The 27,918-nt window shown below is 44.3% G+C and overlaps 1 protein-coding gene across 1 annotated transcript in view; it reads left to right on the forward strand.

Annotated features, from left to right (window-relative positions):
• The window catches only part of C3 (complement C3), an 83,492-nt gene that overhangs the window by 12,284 nt on the left and 43,290 nt on the right, over positions 1 to 27,918 (forward strand). The window contains exons 2-20 of the mRNA XM_084835754.1: positions 2,261 to 2,453; positions 3,480 to 3,642; positions 5,917 to 5,987; positions 6,633 to 6,718; positions 7,629 to 7,711; positions 7,932 to 8,022; positions 11,743 to 11,845; positions 11,942 to 12,062; positions 15,138 to 15,253; positions 15,731 to 15,877; positions 16,998 to 17,210; positions 17,609 to 17,803; positions 20,717 to 20,878; positions 20,994 to 21,123; positions 21,678 to 21,749; positions 25,531 to 25,731; positions 26,517 to 26,628; positions 27,511 to 27,596; positions 27,753 to 27,892. Coding sequence (XP_084691880.1) covers positions 2,261 to 2,453; positions 3,480 to 3,642; positions 5,917 to 5,987; positions 6,633 to 6,718; positions 7,629 to 7,711; positions 7,932 to 8,022; positions 11,743 to 11,845; positions 11,942 to 12,062; positions 15,138 to 15,253; positions 15,731 to 15,877; positions 16,998 to 17,210; positions 17,609 to 17,803; positions 20,717 to 20,878; positions 20,994 to 21,123; positions 21,678 to 21,749; positions 25,531 to 25,731; positions 26,517 to 26,628; positions 27,511 to 27,596; positions 27,753 to 27,892 — 2,485 coding nt within the window. The remainder of the gene's footprint in view (positions 1 to 2,260; positions 2,454 to 3,479; positions 3,643 to 5,916; positions 5,988 to 6,632; positions 6,719 to 7,628; positions 7,712 to 7,931; positions 8,023 to 11,742; positions 11,846 to 11,941; positions 12,063 to 15,137; positions 15,254 to 15,730; positions 15,878 to 16,997; positions 17,211 to 17,608; positions 17,804 to 20,716; positions 20,879 to 20,993; positions 21,124 to 21,677; positions 21,750 to 25,530; positions 25,732 to 26,516; positions 26,629 to 27,510; positions 27,597 to 27,752; positions 27,893 to 27,918) is intronic.

A 27,918-nucleotide genomic window follows, 5' to 3' on the forward strand; every position in this document is an offset into this window, starting at 1 on the left:
GGCCGGGGGGGAGGTGCCCCGTCCCTCCCCCCCGAAATTCTGGCTGGGGGGGAGGCGCACAATCCCTCCGGCCGCGAATCCTTCTGTCCTGCTGGGATGCAAATGGCGGCGGCCGTAGCTGCCGCCGTTTGCGTCCCTGCAGTCAGTCAGCCGTGATAGGCTATGTAAATGTTTATGTAGCCTATCACGGCTGACTGAAAAAAAAAACAAAAAACACCACGCATACTCAAATGGCGGCGCCCATGGGTGCCGCCATTTGCGTTCCATATTTTGGCAAGTGTAGTCTACATAAATGTTTACGTAGACTACATGTGACAAAATAAGGAACGCAAATGGCGGCGCCCATGGGTGCTGGCATTTGCGTACGCCCGGTTTTTTTGTTTTTTTTTTCACTCAGCCATGATAGGCTACGTAAACATTTATGTAGCCTATCACGGTGTTTTTTAAAAATCTAGCCGTGATAGGCTACGTAAATCTTTACGTAGCCTATCACGTTTGTTGTTGCTGTTTTTTTTAACTTGGAAATGGTGGCAGTGGCGGCCGGTCAGAAGACCGGCCGCCGCCGCCACCGACCTGCCGCTGCCGCTAGGGACATTCGCACAAGGTAAGTCCTGTCCCGGGGGGGCGGGGGGGCAGACCGTTTCTCCACCAATTTCAGGGGGCCGAATGCACTGGCATTCGGCCTCCCCGAGATTCCTGGAGAAATTCTCTGACATCCCTACCGATTCCTTTAAAAAAAATCCAGTACTCCACTGGTAGCTTCTCCTTCCATTGTTGTGGAAACACGACCTGGGATCTACATCCTACTGTGGTTCATCCATATCAGTGCCCTTAACACTACTCTTCCATATTTTTAAGAGGTAGTTTTTACAAGGGCAGTGACATATCAAGCAGGTAAACCTATCACAGCTCAGCACACATCCACTATAATCTTTGTGGTGTGTGCCATTTTCTCACTTTGGTTTTTTAAATCAATCTTATAACTAGTGCTAAAATGCTAGAAATTTAGTTTTGAAATCACTTAAACAAAACAGTGCTATAGTGCTATAATACTAATTCTACAATGCTATATATATATATATATATATATATATATATATTAAAAAAAAAAAAAACAAAGATGGAGAAAAGATCCCATTTTGGTCACCTCCATTTTAGCAAGGTGGTTAATGGTGGATATTTATTTCTTTATTCAATTTATGAACCAGCCAAAGCTCTCATGGTGCCCATATATCTACTTATCAGAAAGGTTTTCCCTATCTTTTATTTATACAGTATTATAGCAATATAGCGTTGTATAGCAGTCTAACACCCTTTCATTTTAATGGTACTTCACTATTATTTAAATGGTGTTTTTTTTAAGTATAGCCAGAAAAGCATTTTAGCACTACTTAAATGATGGATTTTTTAAAAAAAAAAAAAGTCATAAAATGGTGACTACTGTAAAAGTTATAGTGAATATGTGCTGAACTGTGATAGGTTCATCTGCCCAATAGGTCACTGCCCATGTCAAACCTACACTGCTTATAAAAGACAGAAGAATAGCAGTAAGGGAATCTACACCTGTGGAGATTGTGTTAACCTTTTATCCTTAACAAAGAAATTAGATTTTGTGCATTATGTCGACTGGACCCTCATAAAACTTGAGGGCATGAGCCAATGGCAATTCCACAGTAAATGCCTTATTTGGAAACACCCCACATAGGAGTGAGTCAGATGCTTCACTCACATAATGGCCCAGGTTAAAAATTAGTTGCTGATCAAGCCTCTATGGCCTTCCCTGGGATTTTTAAAAAGTTCTATATTTGTCACTTTCCACTTGATTTATCTTGCCCTAGGACTAGGTTGAATGTGAGCAGTGCCTAAAGAGGCTTGGATAAGGAATCCGCTCCGTTGGGGTGGGTTTTTTTGCAGATTTTCCCAGTCTGGACCACCCAGGAACAGACATGGACCAAGACACATTTTGCATCCCAAAGTCCATACATTTTAGGACTTGCAACGTGTTCCACAAAATAGGAAAATATGTCCAATTAAATGCACACATTTGAAACATATGCAAAGAAAGAAAGATCTGCACAGGATGGACTTGGAGTTGGGAAAAAGAGGAAATCCATGGAACCAGAGATCTGTCCATCTCTACTAAAGAATTATTTGTTTTTTTACTTTTCCAAAGCAAGAGAGACAGGAATTGCAGCATGGAGATGTGGTCTGACATTTAAATGCAACAAACAAATTCAATACATGAATTTCTCCTTTGTAGCTACACTCTCATCACCCCTGGTGTCCTGCGGGTAGAGACGGAAGAGCAGGTTGTAGTGGAGGCTCATGGACTCAACGTTGAAACAGAGGTCACAGTCTCTGTCCATGATTTCCCACAGAAGAAGAACATCTTGTACATGATCAAAGCTTCCCTGAACCCAGGAAATGGCATGCTGGCATCACCTTCCATAAAGGTGGGTGTGTGGTGATAGTTATAGGTGGTACCATCCTGTATGTGCATAGATCAAGCTGCAATGCAATATTCACTGACCTGGGAGTCATTCCATTGTACACGGTAGGGCACACATAGGACTGCACTGATATTTGGGGATGTTGAGCGTAAAACCCTGTGTGGAGAAGGAAAGAGCAAATTGCCTGTGTAGTCAAGCCAAGTTATGGGAAATGTCAAAAAAGTGTAGCAGAATTATGGTGTATAATCAGACCAGAATGTAATACTTTGTAAGAACCAGATTGTTAAAGGTTCCAGAGCAGACCAGTTTTAATGGTCAATAAATATACTTTGAAGAGCTCTGCAAACAAGCCTGCTACTTTTGCTAGAAGAGGATGTCAGCGGCCAACAACCACGATTCTCAGTTGTAGCAATTTGGGCACTGCAGCATCTGCGCTGCATGATCCTAGACATGTGCTCCTCGATCCCTTGTAATGTTATAGGAATGACAGTGGGAGCAACTCTTGGGCACATTGCAACAGTAATACCCCTTTATCACTCAGAAGCTAGTGTGGCTTGATATAGAGGCTGGTAGGGTTGGTTCTCAGTTCATGTCCTTGCTGACTTTGACACTAGGAGAAGAGCAAGGTAATTCTCGCAAAAAAAAGCAGCAGCAACCAGATCACAGCCATCTCATTCATATATATATATATATATATATATATGAATATATATGAATGATTAAATGGCCATGCTGGCTGGGGATGATGGGAGGCATAGTACAACCCATCTGGAAGACACCAGGTTAGAGAAGCCTGGGCAAGAGAACTGAGTAACAAGTGCATGTCCAAGGAGCCAAATGCAGATCCCCCTCAAAGGCTTTCAGCTCCTTCATTGGTCCTTTGATTGGGGAGGTGGGGAGTATTCTGAAAGTTGTAGACTCCAGTTGTCTCCCCCTGCAGTTCTCCATATACAATTCCTGTGGTACTATTTGTCCTGCTAGTAAAGGCCAGGAGGAATTAATTCTTTAGTTCCTGATGTCCCCATATAGGTTCCTGTAAAAGACCTGAAGAAGGATTCCAAGCAAAGCCAGTATGTGATTATTCAAGCCAGCTGCCCTCAATTCACACTGGAGAAGGTGGTTCTGGTCTCCTTCCAGAGTGGATATATTTTCATCCAGACAGATAAAACCATCTACACACCTGGATCTCCAGGTAAAGTCTTCTGCTGGCTCCATCTCTAGGCTTATCTAGGACTCCAGTGGAGGTGTGGAGTAGATGAGATCCTTTGGATGTGTGCTTGGGTTAGATAACTCCCTTGCAACTGGAGCTGGAGACAAGAGTGTTCTTTGTTTTTTCTTCCCAGACAGGTGGTTTGAAAAAAGGAGGCTTCTCGACTAAGACTATTCTGCATAGACATTTAAGCGTTTTCAACCTGTTAATTTTCAGTGCTCCCAATCAAGAAACCCTACCTACTGTAATTATCCTGTCTACAGATCTCTAACAAAGGATTATCAGAACACTCAAAAATGATAGTTCAGTAGGTTCTTTGGGAGAAGCCATGTTACTTTTTCCAATTTTAAACCAAATTTATAGTGTAGATGTGTCCCAATGATATGTTTTAAAACACACACTAGTGGTTGCTCTGCTGAGCAGCCTTTCCGTTTACTGAATCTGTTCTGATTCCAAGCTGTTCTCCTTGGTGAGAGATGCAGGGTCATTTTCCACTCTACATTGATGGTTATATCTAAATAAATGTTGAGAATTATGGTCTTTGGCAGGAGGAAATCATTTGAGGAAGAAAGAAACAAAAATGGAGAACTAATCCATTTCTTGTGTGAGGAAATGGTATCCCATAATGCAGAAAATATTCATTTGTGCATGGGTGGGGTGGGGTGGGGGCTTGTGGTAGTGGGACATTCAATAATTAAGAATACAAAGAGAATTGGGGTTGTAAAGGGTGCGTTGATCACATATTTACTTGCCTGCCTTCTGCAAAGGTTGTAGAGATCAATTGCAAGCATAGACAGACTTGATGATAATGTGGGGGAGGATTCAGCAATCAGGTTGAGCATTGGCACCACTAACATTGGGAAACACTGTCATGAAGCCCTGCAAGTCAAATTAAAGTTGCTAGGTAGGATGCCCAGAATGTCTAACATAGTCACCTTTGATTTCAAAAGAGGACATGGCAAAAATTATTGGATTAGTTGAAAGGATTAGTTGAAATGGAGAGTCAAGAGGGTCAAAACTCTCCAGGGTGCTTGGAGATGATTTAAAAGCATAATAATAGAAGCTCAGCTGGAGTGTATAAAACTGATTAGGAAGGGATTGGTAACAAATGAATCCAAGAGAATGCCAGCATGGCTAATGAGCAGAGCCAAGGAAGCTATAAAAGGCCAAAAGGCTCATGGGCTTCCTGGAGGCATCTCATTGTTGTACTACATGCAGGGCTCTTTTTAATACTCTTATGAGGTTTCTTTTTGGAGGTAAACTTTCTGCCCAAGGACTTTTATTTGAAACACTGTGTGTTGTTTTTGTTTGAGATGCAAATATACAGACTAAACTTTGAGCTTGCCTGGGCCCCATCTACATAAGCGTTTTACTCCAGGGCGGCTGCAAGTTGAGGTCCCTTGGGACAGACGATGCAGTCGCTACTTCTCAGCCATCCATGGTTTTTGCCTGGAAAATGCAGATTTCCAAGGAGGTGTTTTGCTGCAATGCTTTTCGTTTGCTGCAGGTTTCCCACAGTTGCGAGCTGTCTGTCCCTTCCCCAAACCGACTTTGCATTTTGCAATGGGCGTGTTGTGCGCATGCGTAGTGCTTGCGTCACTCTGTGATGCCCCTTTACTCCCCTCATCCCTTTGCAGCTGTGCAGTTACAGAGGCACAAAGAGGCTTTTTCATTTATTTAATCACACTTTCGCAGCTTTGTATCTTCACAACAGTTGCTTTTGGACTCAGTGCCCAAAGGCTGGGGGGGTTCATGGGGGAGGCCCAACTTCGCTTTGGCCACCATTTCGGAGTGATGGGTAGGCACGTACCGCTGACGTGAACCATCGTGAGAGTCTCAGGCTGGGGAACTGACAAACAGATGGCGTGGAAATGAAGGAGCACAGATCACCCACTTTTTAACTAACGAGGGACAGAAAGACACAACAGAACCCCTAAAATACAAAACAGCCACTGCAGTGTCACACCCCCATGCTCATGGGGCTGCACAGCTGTGCATTAAAGTATAATGGCAAAAAAAGGACATGGCGGAGTCTGTTAGGGAAGCGCACAGTAAATCGTGAGTGTATACCACCAGAAGCTAATTCGAAGCTGCAATACTGTGCAGTTGCAATGGGGTGGGGGGTGAAAGCGGTGCCATGTAGATGGGGCCCACTTTTTCCAGGTTAGGAATTTGCATCAATTTTCTAGGGTGCCAGCTCTTGCTGTCCCCTTAACTTTTTCACAAGTAAATGATGTCCTCTTGTTTCTTTTGCAGTGCGCTATCGTATCTTTTCTGTGGGTCACAACCTGGAGCTTTTGGATAAAACTGTGATTGTCGAGTTTGAGGTGAGAGACATATGTGCCAGCGTGTGTAGTGGTTGTAGCCCCCTAAATAGGCAGTGACTGTTGGCACTTCATTAAAGTTCCAAGTGCATCTGTGGTGATGGCAGAGAAAAAGCACAGACCACTCTGTATAGTTTTTTAAAAAGAAATATCTTGTATGCACATTTTTCATATATCTTTAACTTCAGACCTTGTGCCAAAGTTTCATAGAGATGAGGCCAATCCCACCAGCACTACAGAATTAAAACTGTCTCCCCAAGACCCTGGGGAAAGAAATTTACTGAGATGAGGTGGTTATTTAATTTTTGTCTATAACCACAAAACCATTTATTTTGTACATTTCTATCATGCTCTTCCTTCATGGAGCTCAGAGTGGCTTATCGCCTTTTATCATCAAAATAATTCATGCTGAGTGTTTAGCCCAGGGCCATCCAGTAAGATTTATGGCTGAGCGATGATTTGAATCCAGATCTTGCTGGTCTAGTTTTAATGCTCTACAGCATATAATATACTTTTTGGTCTCCACATTCTGATGGCACACAGTTCACATGGACACAGGCTAACTCTTTTGTTCCAGCTGCACTCTTAGTATATGCAAGCATTTTTCATTCTTTCAACTCCCGTATAAATCTTTTTCTCCCCTCCCAGACACCCGAAGGCATTGTTGTCAGCCAGAATCCCATCAAGCCTACTTCAACGAACATCCGGCCTTACAACTTACCTCAGATTGTCAGGTAATTTTACATGAATATTGCTATACAGCAAACCTGTACAGAATCATAGCTGAAATAGCAATTAGTCAAGAAAGCTTATTAAAATGTATGGTGGCTTTTATCCTGCTTTTCTGATTCCATATATAACTAGGAATACCCCAAGCTTTCAATCACTTCAGTATTTATAATTATTGTTATTATTCTATCACATATTTATCCTCTTGTTTTTTCTAAGGAGCATGGGGCAGCATACATGGAGTTATTTCATTTTATCCTCATAACAACCCTGTGATGTAGGGTAAGTGAACAGTGGATGGACATTGGGCCAGTTCACACGATCACCACCATAGCTTAAAGAAGTTGTGGTGGCTCGTTTAAGCTGTGGTGTGTGCCAGGCACCATTTGCCTAATCACCTGCTTGGCACATGGCTTGTGTGGTTTGAACCCAGGCAGCGTGGCTTGTTGGAGGGGGAAAGAACTCTCAGATAATCCAGCAACAGCCCATGGGTTATTTGAAGGTTGTTTCCTCTTCCAACAAACCACGCCACCCGTGTTCGGCCAACACAACATGCTGCACCTGGGCAGGTGTTTATGCAAATCATGCCCAGCATGCAGGCTTGTTTAAGCCATGATGATTGTGCAAACTGGGCCACTGATTTTCCCAAGATCACCCATGGGTGAGAATTTGAACCCATGGGGTAGGGAGGCAGATTTCAGCCTCCACATATCCAGGTCCTAAGATTTTGGGGTCAGACATTCTGTTCCAAGCCTGTGTCTATTTTCCATGATGAGCATCAAAGAACATAAAATATATCCATGTCCACAGCAACCCCACACATGCCAGGAAGAGGTCTTGGGACCCATGCTTATTTCATATTTGTTGTTTCGAGCTGATGAAGTAGTGAAGAATCCCTTACTTTTTCTTCTCTAGTTTGGGGACCTGGAAGGCTGTGGCCAAGTATGAAGACTCCCCACAGCAGATCTTCAGTACACAATTTGATGTCAAGGAATATGGTAGGAAGAAATGCTAAGCAGGAATGGCCTCTTCCCTGCCCGATCCCTGACTTCATCCTCTTTTTAATCCCCTGATTCTTTCTCAGGGAGAACCCACATTTGCTCTTCACCTTTGTACTGGAAATTGCTAATATTGTCCTTTCTAGAAGGTTGCTATTCTTATCCCCTGTCAGGTTTCCAGTAATGTTTACATTCTCCCTCTTCCCTATTTCTTCTCCAGTACTGCCAAGCTTTGAAGTCACAGTGAAACCTTTAGAGGCGTTTTTATACATTGATGACAACGCGGATTTCAAAGTGTCTATCACTGCAAGGTGGGTGTATGTGCAAGAGTGAGAAGGTGAAGGAGAGTTAGTTTGACACTTCCTATCATCTTAATAAAATAAAATTGTCTCATAATATCCAGAAAAAATCATTTCCATCCTGCTCTTGATTTAAACATGTTTTATTTTTGTATGATGTTAATTTTAAAATGTTTTATTTCTAAAAATCCAAAAGATGACCAACTGAAAAAATATAGCAATAAAGAAAAGGAGTAAGATAGAAAATGTTTTCATTATGTCATAGAAAATAAAATGTAAAGGTTATATCCTTTCCTGACATTTATTATTCCAATAGCTAATAAACAAAATCCATCTTTTAGGGCGCAATCCTATGGGGATAGGTGGCCACCTCTGAACTCGAAGGCGGCCACCTATCCAATGCAGGGCAGGAGAAGCACGGAGGGGATCGTTCCATCCGCGCTTCTCCTGCCCTGCATTTGCGGTTAGAGAGCCGATTTCAGCTGTCTAGCCATGAGAAGGCGGAGTGCGGGAGGAGGCTGCCAGACACCACATAGGATGTGTCGTACCAGCATTTCCGCCTTCCCTACCCCGGAACACTCCCTGGAACGCCCTGTTTTGGCCGCTCTGCACTCCTCTTTGCGGGGCTGAGTGCGGGGCTGTTCCGCGCTGCCTGCAAGGCAGCATGGAACGGGGGGAAGGTAGGTTCCCAGAAAACCACATATCCTATGGCCGTCTAGCCGCTGACTAGCGGCCATAGGATTGCTCCCTCCATAAATTTGTTTGGCTAAAAACATACTAACTTGTTTTGTAATAAATTCATTTGGACATAATAGCAATAGTCCACATCTTATGATACCATTCAGAAACTGAGGGGGCTACACATTTTTTCCAGTGAACTGCTATATACATGTTGGGCACAGTAAGAAGATGTATCCAAATCTGTTTCATTGACAAAGCTGTTAATGTAACATAAAACAATGGTTGGGTCTTCAGCTATCAAATAATCAGTATTTATCACAGAAAGTATAGTTCTCCATTAAAAATCATATTTTATTATTATTAATATTATTAATAATATTTATTATATAATTTTATTAAATACATTTTAAAACAGCTTTCAACAGCAGAGACAACAAAACTTCCTTTTATGAGCCGTTCTACATGAGGCCTTTATTGTGTGTTTGTCATTGCTCACTCATGGTAGTTTGTGCATCCTTTACACTACGTCGTCATCCTCCAGGGTCTCTCCTGTGCTTTGCGACCATTATTGCATTTTTTCCTAATGGGGGAAAGTGTGGTATTTTTTTTGAATGGCCTCTATTACGCTATAGAAATTTGTGTAATTGTGCAATTCCACTATACCACAGCACCACCTAGTGGTTGCATAATATAGAAAGGCAGAGAAAGAAAAACCCCAGCGGGGGGAAAACATGTAATGGAGCCAATTTTAATCCCTCAAAGAATCCAGAAGCAGAAGCCTTGGTAAATGTGTGAGTCAAAAGCTACATGTAGAAACTCTCCTCCCATGTCTGCCCATCCACTTACCTTCCTCCTTTCTCTGCTTCAGATCATCTTCAGTCTAACATTGCAAGAGTACATTTACTTGGAACTTAATTCTAGTGAGTAGGATTAGGGTTTCAGTTCCGTAAAAACAATAAAATGAAGTCCATGGGTCCACATAGCATGCTACATGAACCACATTCAAAAGTTTATTTTAAAAATGTATTTGAGAAAGATGCATTGTTGCCTTTAGTCTCTCTTGTGCAGATGCTTTCATTCTTTGTGATAGCAGCTTGGGACCACCAGAGATGCTGAGATTCCATTAAGGTTCTGACTGAGAACCCTTGATTATTCAGTTCAAAATAATCAACTGTGCTCAAAATCAGTTGAAATCTCAGTGAAGTGTTGGTGTTGTACAATACAGTTCTACTCATTGGGGTTTACTGCCAGGTAAGTATGCATAGGATTGCACCTGTATGTAAAAATCGTGATGCCATCAGCATCTTTACAATGGAGACTAAGGGCAGAGCTGTTTTCTCTACTGCAGAGCTTTTACAAATGTGTGTGTATGTGCTTAATATAGATAGCCATTTTAGTCTGAATGGCCATCTTTAGAAATGTGACTATTTAATTTAAAAGACCTGTGTGTGAAGGTGGATGTGTATGAATGAATTTTCTTCTTCCAAGTAATATCTGCAGACTTGATAACACAAATACCTTAACATTGACCTTGAATAACAGGGATTGGTGATGCTATCATTCAGAAGCAGGAACCACAAAAATCAGCTGAAGCCTTAGCCTAGAATTGTTCTGCATCCTGTCAATCCATGCCACTGCCAAATTGAGATAAGAGCACTGTGTGAATCCTCCTTTTGCAGAGGATTGAGGAATCTAATATCGTTTATTCTTCCTTCATTGGAAGTAGCAATCCATGTGTAGTCCTAGTCACCAAGCTTCTACTCTGCTTTTGGCCCCCCACCCTCTCCTGCTTGGGCAGTGTTGTCCAATTGCATTCACTACATGGGCAAACGTTCTGCTAACTGGCTGTCTCATAAGACTTGCCTACAGCTTTTCTCCATATCAAACTACACATGATGCTGAATCCCTGTGTCCCTGTGATGCTATGAATCTTGTTAAAATGTATGTATTAATATTGCCTCCATACTGCTTAATATAATAAAACCTATAAGCGGTACACACTAAAATGCATATAGAATACAATATAAAAACAATATAAAATAATATTTATGTTTTAAGCTGTGTTGTTTTATTGTTGGGTTTTTTAAAAATTGTTTTTAGTTCAAAGTTGTTTTTAGTTATATGTTGTTTGTATATCTTGTCAGTATGCCTTAACGTAAATGGTTTCTAAACTTTGTGTATTATATTTTAATGTTTTAACTTTTGTAAACCGCCTAGAGAGCTTCGGCTATGTGGCAGTATAGAAATGTAATAAATAAATAAATAAAAATTAAAAACATTGCTGCAGAAACAACAATAGAGCAGAACAGTTTTGTAAATTCTAAATAGTGACCATACCGGCAAGCTCAATCATGATTAGGATCATGGCATGCAGATCCCTTTCCTCCCATTCTGTGGTCAAGACAAAAGTCACCCACCCCCAAGCAGCTTTTATCCCAATGGGAGCGTCCCTTCCAGAACTATCAGCAGCTAGATGGGTGATTTTTGTCAGGACCACAGACTTGAAGCAAAGGGTTGGTACACACACAGACACATGCTGTGTTTCCCATCCTGACTCAGTGACCCAGTGGCTGCCATTTACAATTTTTAAAAGCTTCATGCAACTACAAGTGAAACATTTAGCACCACATATCGTTTGGCCCTTAGGGATCTAATCGATGTGGCAGGGGCAGCAACATTTGTTCACATATCTACTTTAATCACACATAAAATGAGGGGTGGGGCATCTGATTTTAACAACAAAAGGCGCAGATGGACAAGAGAGCTGAACCCTCCCTCCTCTCCCACATGATCTCCTTGCAGTTCATCGCCCAGACGCCTCCTTTCCCCAACCCAACTCCAATACCAGAACTGAGCTGGGCTAGGAGAAAAGTGCCTGAATCAATGGAGCAGAAGGAGTTGAGTTGACTTTGAGAGATGGTTCAGCTCCCCTCACCCATGTGCCCCCCTTTGATGTTGAAATTAAACCTCTCACCTGCATGTGAACAGGAAACTAGTTACGAACATATAAACATGTCTAGTTTGACCCTTAATTTTATTTTCCTGTTCCAGTTTCCTCTATGGAAAGAAAGTAGATGGTGTGGCCTTTGTCCTCTTTGGCGTGAAGATAGATGATGAGAAAAAAAGTATTCCAGACTCGCTCAGGAGAATTGAGGTAAGATGAACCTGTGTGTGTGTCTGTGTGTGTGTGTCTCTCTCTCTGTGTTTGTGTATACCACTTTGATTTCCTCCTTTTTCTTTTTGTTTTCAGATAAATGAAGGGGATGGGGAAGCAGTACTAACAAAAGCCATGATGCAGACCAAATTTCCCAACCTCAACGAGCTCGTTGGGCACTCTCTCTATGTCTCTGTAACAGTGATGACAGATTCGGGTGAGTGATGGTTTTAAAGCCAGACGAAATAGCAGGTGTTTTATACATGGAAAATTGAAATCTCACTTATTTGGTGTAGTTCATTGTGTTGTTGGGGAACTATTCAACCCTTTCTTATTTGCATTTTTGGTTTGTTAGAGAGTTTGTTTATACTGGAAGGAATCTTTTTTAGTGTAAAATTGCCCATAAATCTGAAATCATTCCAGATTTATCCTTGAGCTGCTTAATTGTGGATACCACATTGCTTCCATGCTTTCCTCTAGATTAGGGCTCAGTAACTGGAGGCCCCTGGGCCAAATCCATCTCCTGAGGGATATTACTGGGGCCTCCAGTTGCCAGCACAGAGAGGTATGGAAAAACAGTGGCACCTGTGGCAACTTGAGGGTCTGGGACTTACCAGACTGGTAAGTCTGCTCTGGCTTACCATCTCTCTTTTGCTTCTCAAAATGACCTTGAAAGAGAACAAGCTGTTGCCAAGGCTCTAGACCTATCATTTCACAGCCCAATCTTATGCATGTTTACTCAGAAGTAAATCCCATAGTTTTTAAAGGTCATACTTCCAGAAAACTGGGCATTATACACTAGGATTATACACTTTCCTGATAATAAGGTCCACTGAACACAGTGGGGTTTACTTTCTAGGATATATTGAAAAGTTTGAACTGCTCATCTTAAGAACTTTTCCAAGGAGCTTCCCTTACAGAGAGACACGTCATTTTTATCAAAACAGCCTCACAATTCTTCAAGTGTGATTCCCAAAACATGGCATGTAAGAACATGCTGAACAATCCACAGCTAGTTCTGTGGTCTCATCCTGCCAGATCCATTCCCCTAGGTAATCTGCAAGGTTGTGTGTCAGCAACACACCGTGCAGTTTTATGCATATTTACTTGGAAGTAGGTTCTACTTGTTCATTGGGGCTTACTCCTCCTAGGTAAGAGTGCATAGGATTTAATCTTTAATCTAGATATAAATTTGGATAACATAGTTTACACCAAACCATATCCAGCAGAGATGTTGCTTTTATTGTAACAATATTCTTTTGCAGAAATGCTTAACCCTTTAATGTAAACAAACAAACAAACCTGAGCCTCCTGGGAAGAAAAGGTTTATATACATAGGAAACCTGTTAAGCACAATGAATTTGTTTTTACTTCTTACTGCCATTTTTTTTGCCATTACATTTTCAAACCTATTTATGTAACCATGCTTTGAAACTTTTCAATCTTTAAAAAGAAAGCAGGGATCCACAGGATTGCAACTAGAGCCCATGGGATTTTTTGTAGTGCAAAGTGGCCCGATTCTTGATCTTACTTGTTGCTTCCATAGTTATTATCCCACAAGTTTATCAATCAAGAGCCATCAGGGCTTCCGGAGGGTCTAACTAGGGCAATTTGTCCTATGCCCCTGCAAAACAAGGGGCTCCTGTATTGTTGCTCCATGCCCCAGCCCTGCCACATTGCTCACCAGACAGAGCCCCCCCCACACACACACACACATATGGGTCCTTGCAGTGGCAGGGGTCCCAGCATAACATCTGCCCCAGGCCTAGAAACCCTCTGGGCAGCCTTGTGAGGCAGCCATTATTATCTCACCTTTTGGTCCCACACAGGACCTCCATGGCAGCTGACAATCACAAGTTTAAAATATACTTTTAAAACAATGGAACAAAAGAGAGAGCTAAAAACCAGAGCCAACTAAAACACAGTTTGAAGCAGGGGGAGAGAAAACGTATATCACTCCAAAGACTTGGTGAAAAATAAAAGTCTTAACAGAAATCCAACAGGTCAAAAAAGTGGGGTAGATTTTCAAAACAGTGCACAGAGCTCCCCTTCCAGAAACAAGCATTTCCATTCATTTCAGGGCTTGCCACCAGAAGGGCTACATCCCAGAAGGGCTGCAAGCGGTAGGGGCCACACACGGACAGCAACTGGTGGCAGTGGGTGTGTGTACAAGGCTCCTATTGGATCCTGCCCTCTGTCTCCTCCTCACTTTCTTTTCCTCTTTCAAACTCCACCTCCCTGCTGCTGCTGGTTTTTTCTTCTAAGCTCCATACATATTGATATAGTCATAGTCACTTTATGTCTTTACCGCATTTTCTACAATAAATTGTGCTCAGAGCAGTTCACAAAAACAAACACAATAGCCATAACTATAATACATTACAGTACAACATGAATTCAGTTACACTTCATTGAAACCATATCAAAAAATTAAATAAGTGCAAGATATAGCAGTAGGCCAGTTAATACTATCTAGTATCAATAATATCAACATCATACTCACATTAAACAATTCTCAAAGCAGTTCATGTTAAGAGACAGTTAAAAGTTCATGTTACGGTGGAAACTGCCAAGCTCTGCTGCCACACGCACAGTCTCTCTGCCTTAACCAGGCAGTCTCCATGAGTTCACTGTGGAAGTAACCTGTGTTCTTAGGAACTCAGGGGGTTCCTCAGTGGCAGACAACATACTAGAAAGACAGCTTATCCGCCATTACTGTTGTTCTTTGACAAGGTGTAGATTGGCATGTGGTGGTGAATTTGTTAGTCAACATGGGGCAGCAGCTAGTCCCAACAGTCTTGGCCACTGCTCTGTGCCAACTAAATACATACCCTAGAACATGCCGCAAAGTCAGCATCCTCTGAAATGTCCAGCAATTCTGTGATCCTTTAGCTCTCCTGGCTTGGCATACCAGGAAGAGTCTGCGTGAGCTCTCCGGCATTATGCTTTCACCTTCATTTCTGCATTGCCAGCTGCAATTTGCGGCATGGCTTTGTTCGTATACACCACTCATTGTTAAAGTTCTTGTTCATTAACCGGCATCCTCTGGGTGGCCTTCTCTTCATGATACATAATAGACTCTGTGGCCTATGCAGTGCACAGGGATTCTTCAGCAGACAAACAACTGTGCAAAGGCTCTCTGAGGTCAGGATGTTTGAAAACTGCTCGTGTACTGTGAGGTTTCGAGCAAATGATGACAGATCGGCTGTAAAATCACTCAGGGATTTTGCTCTTCCCCCTCATACAACTGGTTTTCGTATTTTTACCTGAATTCCTTCTCTTCTTTCTGCAGGCAGTGACATGGTGGTGACTGAGCGGACCGGCATTAACATTGTGACATCTCCCTATCAGATCCACTTCATGAAAACCCCCAAGCACTTCAAGCCAGGGATGCCTTATGAACTGACGGTAATATTAACAAGAGTGTCTTTCCCTCTTATGGCTGAGTCCTAGGACTGACACACATAAATAGCAGTGGAAATTGAGTCCTCTGATGGTGCAAATGTTCTGGCAGTGGTGATTTAGACTCAGCAGGGACTTCTACATTCCACGCTTAATTATCTCTTCTGACTTGCTTCAGAAATCCAACAGGTCAAAAAAGTGGGGTAGATTTTCAAAACAGTGCACAGAGCTCCCCTTCCAGAAACAAGCATTTCCATTAATTTCAGGGCTTGCCACCAGAAGGGCTACATCCCAGAAGGGCTACAAGCGGTAGGGGCCACACACGGACAGCAACTGGTGGCACTGGGTGTGTGTACAAGGCTCCTATTGGATCCTGCCCTCTGTCTCCTCCTCACTTTCTTTTCCTCTTTCAAACTCCACCTCCCTGCTGCTGGTGGTTTTTTCTACATTCCACGCTCAATTATCTCTTCTGACTTGCTTCAGGTGTACGTCACCAACCCTGATGGCAGTCCAGCTGCCCAGGTCCCTGTGGTGTCAGAGCCTATTCGGGCTGAATCGACTACCCAGAATGATGGGACTACCAAGCTGATCCTGAACACACCAGCAGACAGCCAAGAGCTCAGGATCACCGTGAGTCCCCCTGAGACAAAGCTAATGCGCTGTGATTGGTGGTTACTTTACCTTCTATACACAGAACCAAAACTACCCTTCAGTGGCGAATGTGCAAACCTTTAGGGTACAAGGACCCATAGCTCTCTGGTAGACCACATCCTTTGCTTGTAGAAGAGGGCTGGGCATCCTGCAGCCCTAGTCTGGGTCTATTTCATGAAGCCCTCAGCCTGATTTCAAAACCTCTGCAAGCTGTCAGTTCAAGAGAGATTGTCCTATCCTTGGCAGCCCCTGGGCTGGGAAGAGGGGGAGAGAGAGAGGGAAGTGGGTGGAGGAAAGAGAGCATAGGGGTGACCCCATCCACATTTGGCTCTGGACCCGTCCACTGCTGACTTCATCCCCATCCACCACAGCATGTGACCCCCAAGGGATTACCCCCAAGGGAGTGAACCCCTCGACAGGAAAAAGGTTCCCCACCACTGATGTAGAAGGTCTCAGTTTCAGTCCCCAGCATTTCCATGGTAAAAGGGTAGCTGGGCTGGGAAAAAAACCCTCTCGGTCCCAGGCACCCTGGGAAGATGTTTTCACTCAGAGCTGACAGTATTGGGACTTGGTATTCAGCAGCTTCATATGCTGATATGGATGCTAGTGATGATCTTCAGACAGAGTCATCACTAGCAGTCTGTGCACCCTATGTTCACTCAGCAATCGATTATCATCCAGTTTTCCTTTTGTAGGCAGTCCATGACTCATGATCTGACCTGCATCCTGGTCCTGCTCCTCAGCCATAATTTTGCTATAGCCCGCAGTTCACACACTACTTCAGATAGAGTGTTTTCACGTGAGAGTTCGGTTGGCTTGTGCTGAACATCAGCCTGTAACTTTGTTCTTTGTTGGTCTGAACAAGGAAGGTGTGAGGGCCCAAAGTGTTCAGGGGGACAATGCCGGCCGGCACCCCCTCAGTCCTTGAGATTGCTGCATTCTACTCACATTTGCTGACGATTCTAGCCAATTCCACACCCCTTTTTTCAGTGGTGCTCATTATGGACCTTCTGGTCATCGCTGAGTGTTGGAGTTAAAAGGGTTCATGGCTGCTTTGAGATTCTCATCCTCTCTAGGTAACACATCTCATCTTCTCTAGGTAAAAACCAACCATGCGAGACTCCGGAATGACCGCCAGGCAATCAAGAACATGGTGGCTACTGCCTACCAAACCCAAGGAAATTCAGGAAACTATCTCCATTTATCAGTCACAGCTATAGACCTCAAGGCTGGAGACAACTTACCTGTCAATTTCAATTTGAGAGGCAACAACCAAGGAGCGCTGAATCAGATCCAATATTTCACCTACATAGTAAGTGCTATGGACCTGGACTGTGTGGAAATCCACGGCCAAATCTCTACTTACTTGTTAACATCGAAGTTGTTGGTGAGGAAGGGAAAGGAAAGTCTATAGGCAAGTGCCTAGTCCTCATGGAAAAGCAGGATTCAGTTATCTTCCGTACAACCCCTGTCTTCTTGAGAACCCTGGGTTGGGGGCAGCTTCACATTATGGCCCTAACAACGAACCCACAAAACTAAATAAACTCTTTCATGGCACAATGCTCCATAGGGAGTTGAAACACATTTGTAATACCCTTACTGTACATGTTAGCCTAGTCATGGAGTTTTTCCTTGCCAACATTACATTGTTCAAACCAGTCCATGCTTCTAAACCCTCTTCATTAATCAGTATGTCTTGTTCACCATCAGATCTTGACTAATGGGAAGATTTTCAAGGTTGGGAGGCAGAACAAGGCAGCTGGACAGAATCTGGTGACCATGTCTCTACCCATCACCCCTGCTCTCATCCCTTCCTTCCGTATTGTGGCTTATTACCAAGTGGGAAAAAATGAAATTGTGGCTGACTCTGTCTGGGTGGATGTGAAGGATACCTGTATGGGAAAGGTAGGCCACTCTTCCTGCTGATTTCTGTAGCAATGTCAATGCAAGGCATAGTTGTAGCAAAAGTGCATTAACTCAATATATGGCATTTTTTTCAGGGTATTGGTGTTAGACTTTCCCCCACACATTTGTTTCAGTTCTGGTTAGAAAATGTGTAGAACCTGACAACTCACATGCAAATGCATTACCTATTCCTAAATGCCTATTCCAGACAGACTGGCACACAAAATATTGCACAGGTATACTTCTTAGGAATATGAAGAGTACATGCTCCAAGTCATTCCATTCTACAGACAGTCCCTTTTTTGGGGAGAGAGTGGTATTTGTTCCTGGTAAAATTCTGTTCCAAATTGTACGTGTGTTGCATTTGTAAAATTGTATTATTGTGTGCGCGCTTCTGCTCCATGGTTTTCAGAGTTGAGGCCTGTTACCCAGGCCTCTAGAGATTACCTGAGTGGAGGACAAATGCCTCTTGAAAAATGGTGCTTTTGAATTTATTTATTTTTTTAACTGTTTCAGGTTGTAGATGGGTGGGATGTGCATTGCTGACCAGAAAAAGTGTTGTTGAAAAATATCCAGATGACCTTTAGGTGGGGTGGGCGGGTGTCTCATACACTGTCACAGCTGACCTCTGAAGGTCACACAGTAATCAGCCAAGGCTGTGGGCTGTATGGGGTGCACAACTGGCTTCCTTTTCTGAGCTTTGTTGTGTCCCCAGGGATAGGTATCTGCTATTTTCTGGGGCCTCTGTCCCCAGCTGTGCATTGTAAATTGAAACATGTCCTCAGGACCTTATGCTTACACCCTTTTTATTACTTGGAGAGAAGGAAACATATTTATTCTTATTTATTTTAAATACTTATATCCCGCCTTTCTGCCTGAGAACAGGCCTTCAAGGCAGCTTACAATAAAATAAACCTAAAACATCATTAAGGGTGTGTTTCCATGCTATTGGCTTCACTTGGTTTGCAACTTTGGTGTGATGTTTCCACAATCGCATCTTCTCCTTTTCCTATTTCCACAGTCCTTAATGACCCGGCTTATTATCGCTATAGCCTGGGGCTCTGTGCTGTTTCCACTGAGCTCTAATCGAATTATTTTCTTGATGGCTGGGTCTGAGTGGAGTCTGGGTTGGGTCTGATTACCTCATCAGTATTCCTGCCTCCTCCTCTTGCCGGTTCTGCCCTCTCTCGCCCCCTTCTGCTTCACTCCAGTTTCCTGCTCTGGGCCTCTGGCCAGTCTCCTCCATGACTTCCAGGCCCTTTTGTTTTTTCCTTTAAGCAAAGTCGTGTGTGCACCATCCCCATCCCTAGCGCCCCCCCCCCCCCAGGTGACCGCTTCATGGAGACACCTTCTTCATTAGACCCAGCTTGCCCCCCCCCCGCACTGTTGTTCTTCCCCCTTATTCTGGCTTCCCAACAACCCTGCAAGGTGGGCTAGAAGAAGTAGTGGCTGGCTGGCTTCCCAATCAAAGGCACTTTTAATACCCACTGAAATCCTAACTGTCAAGCCTTTCTCCTGCGTGGCTGAGAAGGGAGACTTCCCCATCACCTGGGAGGGAAAAAGCCTATCAAACTGGTGAGCAAAACGGGAGAAGAGGCAGTCAGTGAAGTCAATGGGAGGGCGAAGTTCCAAGTAAATGCACTGAAGGGGATGCACGCCTACGCATGCCTACTCAGAAGCAAGCCACACAGATTTCAATGGCAATTACTCCCAGGAAAGGAAAGCCTTACAGGCAATGAGTTTACTCAGAAGTAACACCCCAGCACATGCCCACACAAAGCGGGACAAAGCGCCAAAGGGAAAATACACAGGGAGGAAATGGCAAAGAGAGCCAGTGGATGATATACTAGTTGTGCATCTCTTAATCTCTGCCTCCCTTTTGCTCTGCCCCAGCCCTTTTGCTTTTTCCTTTAAAGTGAGTTTTAAAGTGCACTTTCACTTTAACGAAGGAGAAAAAAAGCAGAGTTGTGTGTGCAGCATCCCCCCCTTTTAACCCCCCCATGGGGACTTAAAGCACACTTTCGCCTTAACGAAAAGGAGCATAAAAGCAAAGTCATGTGTGCTGCATCCCTCTCCCCTTTTAAACCCTTTCTCCCCCTAAACCTCCCCCTAAACCGTGAGGTGACTTAATGATTTAACGACTCTTTGTGAAGCTGTCTTTGCACCTTAATGATTTAACGACTTGACTCCCTGAAGCCGTCTTTGTGGCTCTCCTGATTTCCCTGCCACCACCTTGACTGGGAACTTCATAGGGATACCCAGGGTGGGCGGACACTGCACTTGTATGTCAGGGGTACTTATGGGTGCATCTCTTCATCTCTGCCTGACTGCTCCCTCCAGCATCATCTCCCCCGGCTGGTGAGCGACACACCCACAAGGGCCAGCCTACACACCCCAGGGGCAGGACTATGATACTGAACCCAGTGTGGTTGTGGAAACAGCTCAGTAATGGAGCCACAGGGAGCAGGAAGAGCCGGACTATGACCAGTCTCAGAAGAAGTGGTTGTTCTGCAATAAAATGCAGGGCCTGTGCTGAATGGCCATGATGTCATGGAAACACAGAGACCTCACTGCACAGCCAGGTTGGAGTAAATCGCTGGTGGAAACACAGCCCAAGACACTATATAATTTAAAAATAAATAAGAAGGCAAGACTGCAAAGTGGTGGTCAATATTTACATGGTAAAACATCTTAAAAACAACTTGGGGGTTTCCCCACGTCATTATGTTTAGTGCTTCATATCTATGGTACCATTTGGGGCTGCTAAGTGACTTGGGAGGTTGGGAAACATATGAGAGGTTTGTTAACCATCTTTACAACTTATTTAAAATGTTGACACAGCAGTTTCTCTGTGTCAACTAGGCACTTTCGCCATCACAAAACTGAACCTCTTTGTTGTCTTTCTCCAAACAGTTGGTTGTGAAAGGAGCAACTGAGCGAGACAATCGAATTCACGAGCCAGGAAGTCAAATGAAAATCAAACTGGAAGGGGATGCAAATGCTCGGGTTGGTCTTGTGGCTGTGGACAAAGGAGTCTATGTCCTTAACAAGAAGCACAAGCTTACCCAAGCTAAGGTAAGGCAGTGAATTCCTTAGAATGAGGGTACTTAAGCTTTGAGGTTTTTCCAGTTCGGACCTTGCTGTGTCTAAACACTGGTTTTTCCTGTCACTTGTGTCTACTGTGTGCCAGGTATGGGACACAGTGGAAAAGAACGACATCGGCTGTACAGCTGGCAGTGGCAGGAACAATGTGGGTGTGTTTGAAGATGCGGGACTGGCCCTGGAGACCAGCAATAAGATCTCCACAAAACAAAGATCAGGTATTACTGGGGGTGGGTGTTTGTGCCCATGAGAGGACAAAGGACTTCCTGTGTGAGAAACACCTTCCATCTAAAGGCGCGGCCTAGGCAGTCTGTTTCCTCAAGTACTAGCATCATATGATCTGCTACCTGTGGCCCAGGACCCCAGGCAGAGGATGCTGGGGCACAGGTTCTTGGACCACATGCAGCTGACCCAGCATCCTCCACTACATGATATGCAAATGCGTGTCAAAAATCCCAGAAGGCAGCTGTTTCTAAGGACAGAGGTGCATTGGGTTAAACATGCCTCCCCACCCACCATCACTTCTCTGCTCCAAATTGCACCCTCCGTAAGCTATGTTTGCTTAGAAGTGGTCACTCAATACACACATGTTCATGGAACCATGTAGTTAAGCCTCAAGGCTGCAAGCCTGCTGTGTCTCACATGGGAGTAATCCCCATTCACTTCTGAGTAAACATGCCTAGGATCAGTCTCCACAAGAATCAGAATCCAGCACTATCTTCTTATTTCAAGTCAGGGTAATAATTTCCTCCTCCTGCCTTCCACCCCACAGATCCAAAGTGCCCCCAGCCTGCAAGACGGAGACGTAACTCCATACAGCTCATTGAGACTAAGGCAAGCAAAGGTATGTGATGAATGACAAAGGTCCTGTCTACCTCAAGAGATCAGGATATATTCCTGTAGTAGAGGAGGATATTCTTGGATTTAGTAGGCTGGAACATACAAATTAGGCTTGACATTGACTCCCTAGTGGTGAAGCAACCTACTTACAGTTTTGTTCCTGCCTAGCTCTGAGGCAGATGCTCTAGCTCAGGGATCTCCAACCTTTTTGCCATTTTGAAAAAGTGCCCTGGTCACCACTACGAATTGGATGCTGGGGGGGGGGGGAATCGCAAAAATGATGGGAGCACCCCCATCTTATCTGTGTTGTGTGTATGTGCATGATTGTGCATCCTATGTGTGCTTCTCTCGCTCTCTCTCTCGCTCTCTCTCTCGCTCTCGCTCTCTCTCGCTCTCTCTCACTCTCTGGCTGTCTTTGTCTTTGGCTCTTTTCTTTCCTTCCTTCCTTCCTTCCTTCCTTCCTTCCTTCCTTCCTTCCTTCCTTCTCTCTGTCTCTCTCTCTCTCTGGCTCCTCTTTCCTTCCTTACTGCCATCTCTCTGGCTCTGCCCATCCAGCTCCTCCCTCTCTCTCTTTCTCTATGACACTTTCTTTCCTTCCTGCCTTCCTGCCTTCCTGCCTTCCTTCCTTCCTTCCTTCTCATCCTCCCTTTAGCCATTTTTTACCCGTGAGGACTGTTTTCCACACATTCAAGTGAATGGAGGAATCGTTCCATTCCCTCGCAGAGGGAGAAGATAATTTAGTGGGTGTCTCAGGCTGGCCTTTTTAATGTAGCAGCACATGTAAGCACCACGTTGCCTGCTTTAGATGGCAGCTCAGGTCAAGCGGCACAGGGCGAGGCAACTGATGGGAACAGGCCCAGGAGAGAGTAGATTCAGGGCCACAGGCAGTATTGCAGGTATCACCCAGAAGCTTTGGGTTCAGTTTCAGGACCATGGAGAGCAATCCCACAGCTGGAGAACAGACAAGTTACCCTAGCACTGATCTGCAGTAACTGACTGGCTTTTATAGCCAAGCCAGGACAGACTTTCTGGAAGCTGCACTCTCTCAAGTGCTGTATCTGGCCGTTAAATGGGCAAGTACCTTTACTACCTTTAGAGAGCAATTCTATACATGTTTAGACAGAGAAAAGTCCTACAACTCCCAGCATGCCCCTACAAGTCATGCTCGCTGGGGCATGCTAGGAGTTGTAGGACTTTTTTTTCTGTTTAAACTTGATTAGGATTGTACCCTTAGTGGCTGATGACTCCTGTGGGGGGAGGGGGTGGGTTGTAGGAATGAGGGGAATGCTTCTCAAGATTTCCCTGCTCACTGGAGGAGCTTGAGGTCCACTCCTCAGAGTCAGAGGGCAACAGGATCTCCCAGGGATCACGTAACCAGGATGTGGGATCTGAGGCGAAGGGCCCCAGTTTGTTTATTTATTTATTTATTTACTCACAACATTTGTATACCACTCCACATCTAAACAGATTCCAGAGTTGTGAACAACAAGATATAAAATGAACAAAAGATAAAAAGCAGCAGAAGAATTAAAATTATTCTTTATAAACAGAGTGCCAGTAAAACCAAGGCTGGTCAACCAAGGAAATCTTCCTGGAAAAGGGCTGTTTTCATGAGGTGCCGAAAACAACCCAGTGTTGGCGCCTGCCTTTCCCCCAGAGGCAGGGAGTTCCATAAGAAGGGAGCCATCATGCTGAAGGTTCTTCTGTGGGTGGACTCCAGGTGGGCACCAGGAGCATGCCCTCTCATGACCTGAGAGGGAGCTCTCCCAGGTAGCCTGGTCTCAAGCTGTTAGGGTCTCAAGTTGTTTCCTTCAAAAGGACTGGGGACTGGTTCTCATCCCTCCTCAGAGTTGCTGTTACTGGAGACCTCAGTCTTTGAGGGCCCCTGCTCCTGGGCTCTGAAAGTCAGGTGGAAGAATACTAAAGAATACCATGCCTGTTTTGCTTTGCTTTGCTATTGAGTATGAATACTGGACATTGATTCTGGTGCCAGTTCTTGCTCTCTCAAGGAACAGGCCCATGTCTGACAGAGAAAGAACCATCTCCATTAAGGAGAGTATCTTATTATACCTCATCATCAACAGAAGGAAAGACCAAGTGTCTCCTGTAGATGTTTGTGGGGAGGATCCAGGTTTTGTAGTAGAGCATATGGTTTGCATGCAGAAAGCCCAGGTCCAATCTCCAGTTTCTCCAATTTAAGGGGACTCAAGTAGCAGGGTTGTGGAAAGACCTTTCTCTGGCAAGCAACCGCCAGTCAAAGTAGGTAATACTGCCCTAGATGGACCCCCTGTCTGACTTAGTATGTAAGGCAGCTTTACGAGGGGCTATAGTTCAGAAAAAGAGCACACCATTTTCACGCAAAACGTTCAGTCCTGGGCATCTTACATTGTATGTTATGGTTCTAATTGTTGTGAACTTCCCAGAGAGCTTCGCCTTTGTTGTTCAGTCATTCAGTCATGTCCGACTCTTCATGACCCCGTGGACCATAGCACACCAGGCCTTCCTGTCCCGCGCTCTCTCCCACAGTGTGCTCAAGTCAATATTCATTGCATCAGTGATGCTATCTAGCCATCTCATCCTCTGCCGTCCCCTTCTCCTTTTGCCTGCAATCTTTCCCAGCATCAGGGACTTTTCCAGTGACTTTTCTCTTCGCATTAGGTGGCCAGAATATTTGAGCTTCAGTTTCAGTATCTATCCTTCCAATGAGCAGTCAGGGTTGATTTCCTTTAGGATGGACTGATTAGGATTTCCTTTAGGATGGACTCCTTGCAGTCCAGGGGACTCGTATGAGTCTTCTCCAGCACCACAGTTCAAAAGCATCGATTTTTTGGTGCTCAGCCTTCCTTATAGTCCAGCTCTCACAGCCATACATTACTACTGGGAAAACCATAGCTTTGATTATAGGGACCTTTGTCAGCAAGGTGACGTCTCTGCTTCTTACTATGCTGTCTAGGTTTGCCATAGCTTTCCACCCCAGGAGCAAGCGTCTTTTAATTTCATGGCTACAGACTACAGTCACCGTCTGCGGTGATCTTGGAGCCCAAGAAAATAAAATCTGTCACTGCTTCCATTTCTTCCCCTTCCATATGCCAGGAAGTGATGGGGCCACATGCCATGATCTTCGTTTTTTTAATGTTGAGTTTTAAACCAGCTTTTGCACTCTCCACTTTCACCCTCAACACGGTATAGAAATGTAATAAATAAATAAAACTGTTTAAAAGTTATCTGGTAGCCGTGCTGGTAAATACTGGGCTAGATGGACCAGTGGTCTGCCTGTGGTGCAGTAGAAAGCAGTCTCACATGTGGGAGGGGTAGAGCATAGGCTTTGCCTGCAGAATCTCCCAGGACTTATGGAATGTTGGGGGTGTTAGTTGGGGAAAAGGGGGTAATGGAGCGGAAGGCTTTTAGGGGCTTAGGCATTAACTTGCCTAAGCCCTTAAAAGCTGGAGGGGGGAACAGGAGCACTTTTGTTAGGGGCTGGGGATACACTGCAACACATTCTTCATTTGTTGCTTCTCAAACAATTAAGCAAAATGGCAGCCAAGACTCCTGATGGAGTAGTTTTATTATTAACTATCTCATAATATGGCAGTCCATAAGACTAGCAAAAAGTCAAATCATGTTCCTATGTTCCTGGAAGCTGGGTAGGGCAGAGTAAGAAAGTAGCTGATTCATAGAGTTTATCTGCATATCAGCCTTCTTCTGTCTCTTGCTTTGAGTAGTAGGGCAACAGTAGTTTGGGGCCCAGACATCCTCTGAAGTTTCATGAGGCTTGCATATTTCAGTTGCCCAGTATCAGGATCGGATGTTAAGAAAATGCTGTGAAGATGGCATGCATGAGAACCCCATGAGGTACAGCTGTGAAAAGCGTGCACGCTACATTGTGGATCAGCCCGAGTGCCAAACAGTCTTCCTTGAATGTTGCCGCTACATCAGAGGCATACGGGATAACCTACAACGGGATGAAGTGCTGCAACTGGCAAGAAGCAAGTAGAGTTTTGTTTTTGTTTTTAATGAAACATCATTCAAAAGCACAGGACTGGGGAGATGGAAGACTTGGCTAGTAAGGACACCAGGAAAGGCTGCAAAACCCTTTGGAATGTATTATTATTTATTATTGATATGAGGCCATTGTTGTATGTGACACTTTACATTAGGAAGACTGGCCCTTGTGCTTTGATGGAAGGGAAGCAACTAAGAGAGGAGGGAAGGGGAGACACAAGGGTAAGAAGGGATCAATATGCACAAATGCAGTTTCATCTGCTTAGGTTTTGTTTGAGGTGGAGGTGAGGACTATAAGTTAAGCCAAAGCCTTCGTAGAGAAAGTGGGTTTTGAGAAGGAGTTTGAAGGAAGGAAGAGAAAAGTGGCACCATGTTCTGGGAGGGAGTTCCAGGCAGAGAGGGAAGTGAGAGGGGCGGAAGGTTAGAACTGGATCTGGGTCTTCACTTAGGCATAGCAGGGTAATGAGATCACGGAGCAATGGCAGTGCCTGGTCAGTGGTCATTCTGCACCATCAAGGAAATGCAGTATGAACCTTGGCCCTTCCAGTAGGGCCCTTCCATATCAGACTTGTGGTATCAAACAATATCCAGGTCATAAGCATTAGCCATTTGAACATGATAAGGTAATTTCCCAAAATATTATTTTCTAGGCCATGTATCTATTCTCCTCTTAATGGGGAGGGTCTGAGAAGTCAAGCTGTGGGTCAGTTTTCCCCACTCCTTGAGTAGACATCACAGTAAACTAAGTCTGTGCCTCTTGTTTTCCCAGGTGACCTCGATGATGAGTTCTTATCGGATGAACAGATCGTCTCCAGAACGGAATTTCCAGAGAGCTGGTTGTGGCAAACGGAACTGCTGACTGACCCTCCTAATGAACAAGGGTAAAAGACTTGTATGTCAATGTTCTCCTCTCTTCATGAGCCCACTTTTGAGTCTGTAGGCAAACTTGGTTGCCCGACAGAATTCACATAAAGATAGGAAATCAGGGTTGTCTCTAGACTAAAGTGAGTCTTGCTCCAGGGTTCCCCATCCTAGATGAAGGGAAAAGGAGAGATCCTGAGTGGAGCCCAAGGTTTACCCTCCACTCCCCATGGGAAGAGAAAAGCTTTGCCTCAGTTGTGAGGCAGGAAGTGTCTACCCTTCTTTGACAGCACAGAAGGGTTGGAAAATGGCAGAGGGGCCAGTAAATGGTATATATGGGGGGAATGCTGCCTCTTTGCTCTTGCCTGGTGGACTTGGCTGGACACTAGGCTTTGGGAAAGGGAGGGCGTCTGTATACAGTTTTTTTAAGCCAGTATTTCAACCTAACTGGCTTGCTGTTGTAGAATGACATGACACCTCCTTCAAAATGATGGGACTCCAGAGGCATTAAATGAAACAGCTGTCTGTGTTTCCAACAGGCTTCTTTAGACTGGAACTGAATGTTACTCTATACACAGGGCTGCTGCTGAAAACAGCAACCACACATATAGATCCCTCTTCCTTCCCTGTAATGCACAGGACAATGTACTTCATCTCCCAATGTGTTATGTGTCCCCCCCCCCACACACACATCATTATGGGCTGCTATTGGCAGGGATGAGAGGAAGTGCACAAAGCTGTGCCATTAGGACAAGGGTAAGTTGTCCTAGATGTTTTGAAGAGGCAGAAGGAAATTATCTGTCTAGCAGTATATTGTCACATGTAGTGTAGTTCCCATCTTAAATTGCACAACATAGCAGCTGCACCCAGGAATGACATGGCACCATTCTCTTTTTATCTAGGATCTCATCCAAGATAGTGTCTTTTTACCTGAAGGATTCAATCACAACCTGGGAGGTGCTGGCTGTGAGCATTTCAGACACAAAAGGTAAAGAATTCTGGACAACCAGGAGAGCGGGCTGGGGACGTGATTCCAGCTATAGTCTGCCTTAAAAAACATGTAAGATTTTTTTTTTTAAGGATAACTGTCACACAACTGCTTTTGATTCTCAAACTCCTTCTTTCCCCATTAACTTCCTTGCAGGGATCTGTGTGGCTGACCCTTATGAGATAACAGTAATGAAGGACTTCTTCATTGATCTGCGGCTGCCCTACTCAGTGGTGAGGAATGAACAAGTGGAGATTCGGGCTATTATTTACAACTATGTGGACCGCGATATCAAGGTAAGCTTGGGGATTTTAACAGGGTT

The sequence above is a fragment of the Heloderma suspectum genome, chromosome 2 (genome assembly GCF_057233095.1).
Source record: "Heloderma suspectum isolate Gila_16-S chromosome 2, 16-S_ref, whole genome shotgun sequence".
Lineage (NCBI taxonomy): Eukaryota > Metazoa > Chordata > Lepidosauria > Squamata > Helodermatidae > Heloderma > Heloderma suspectum.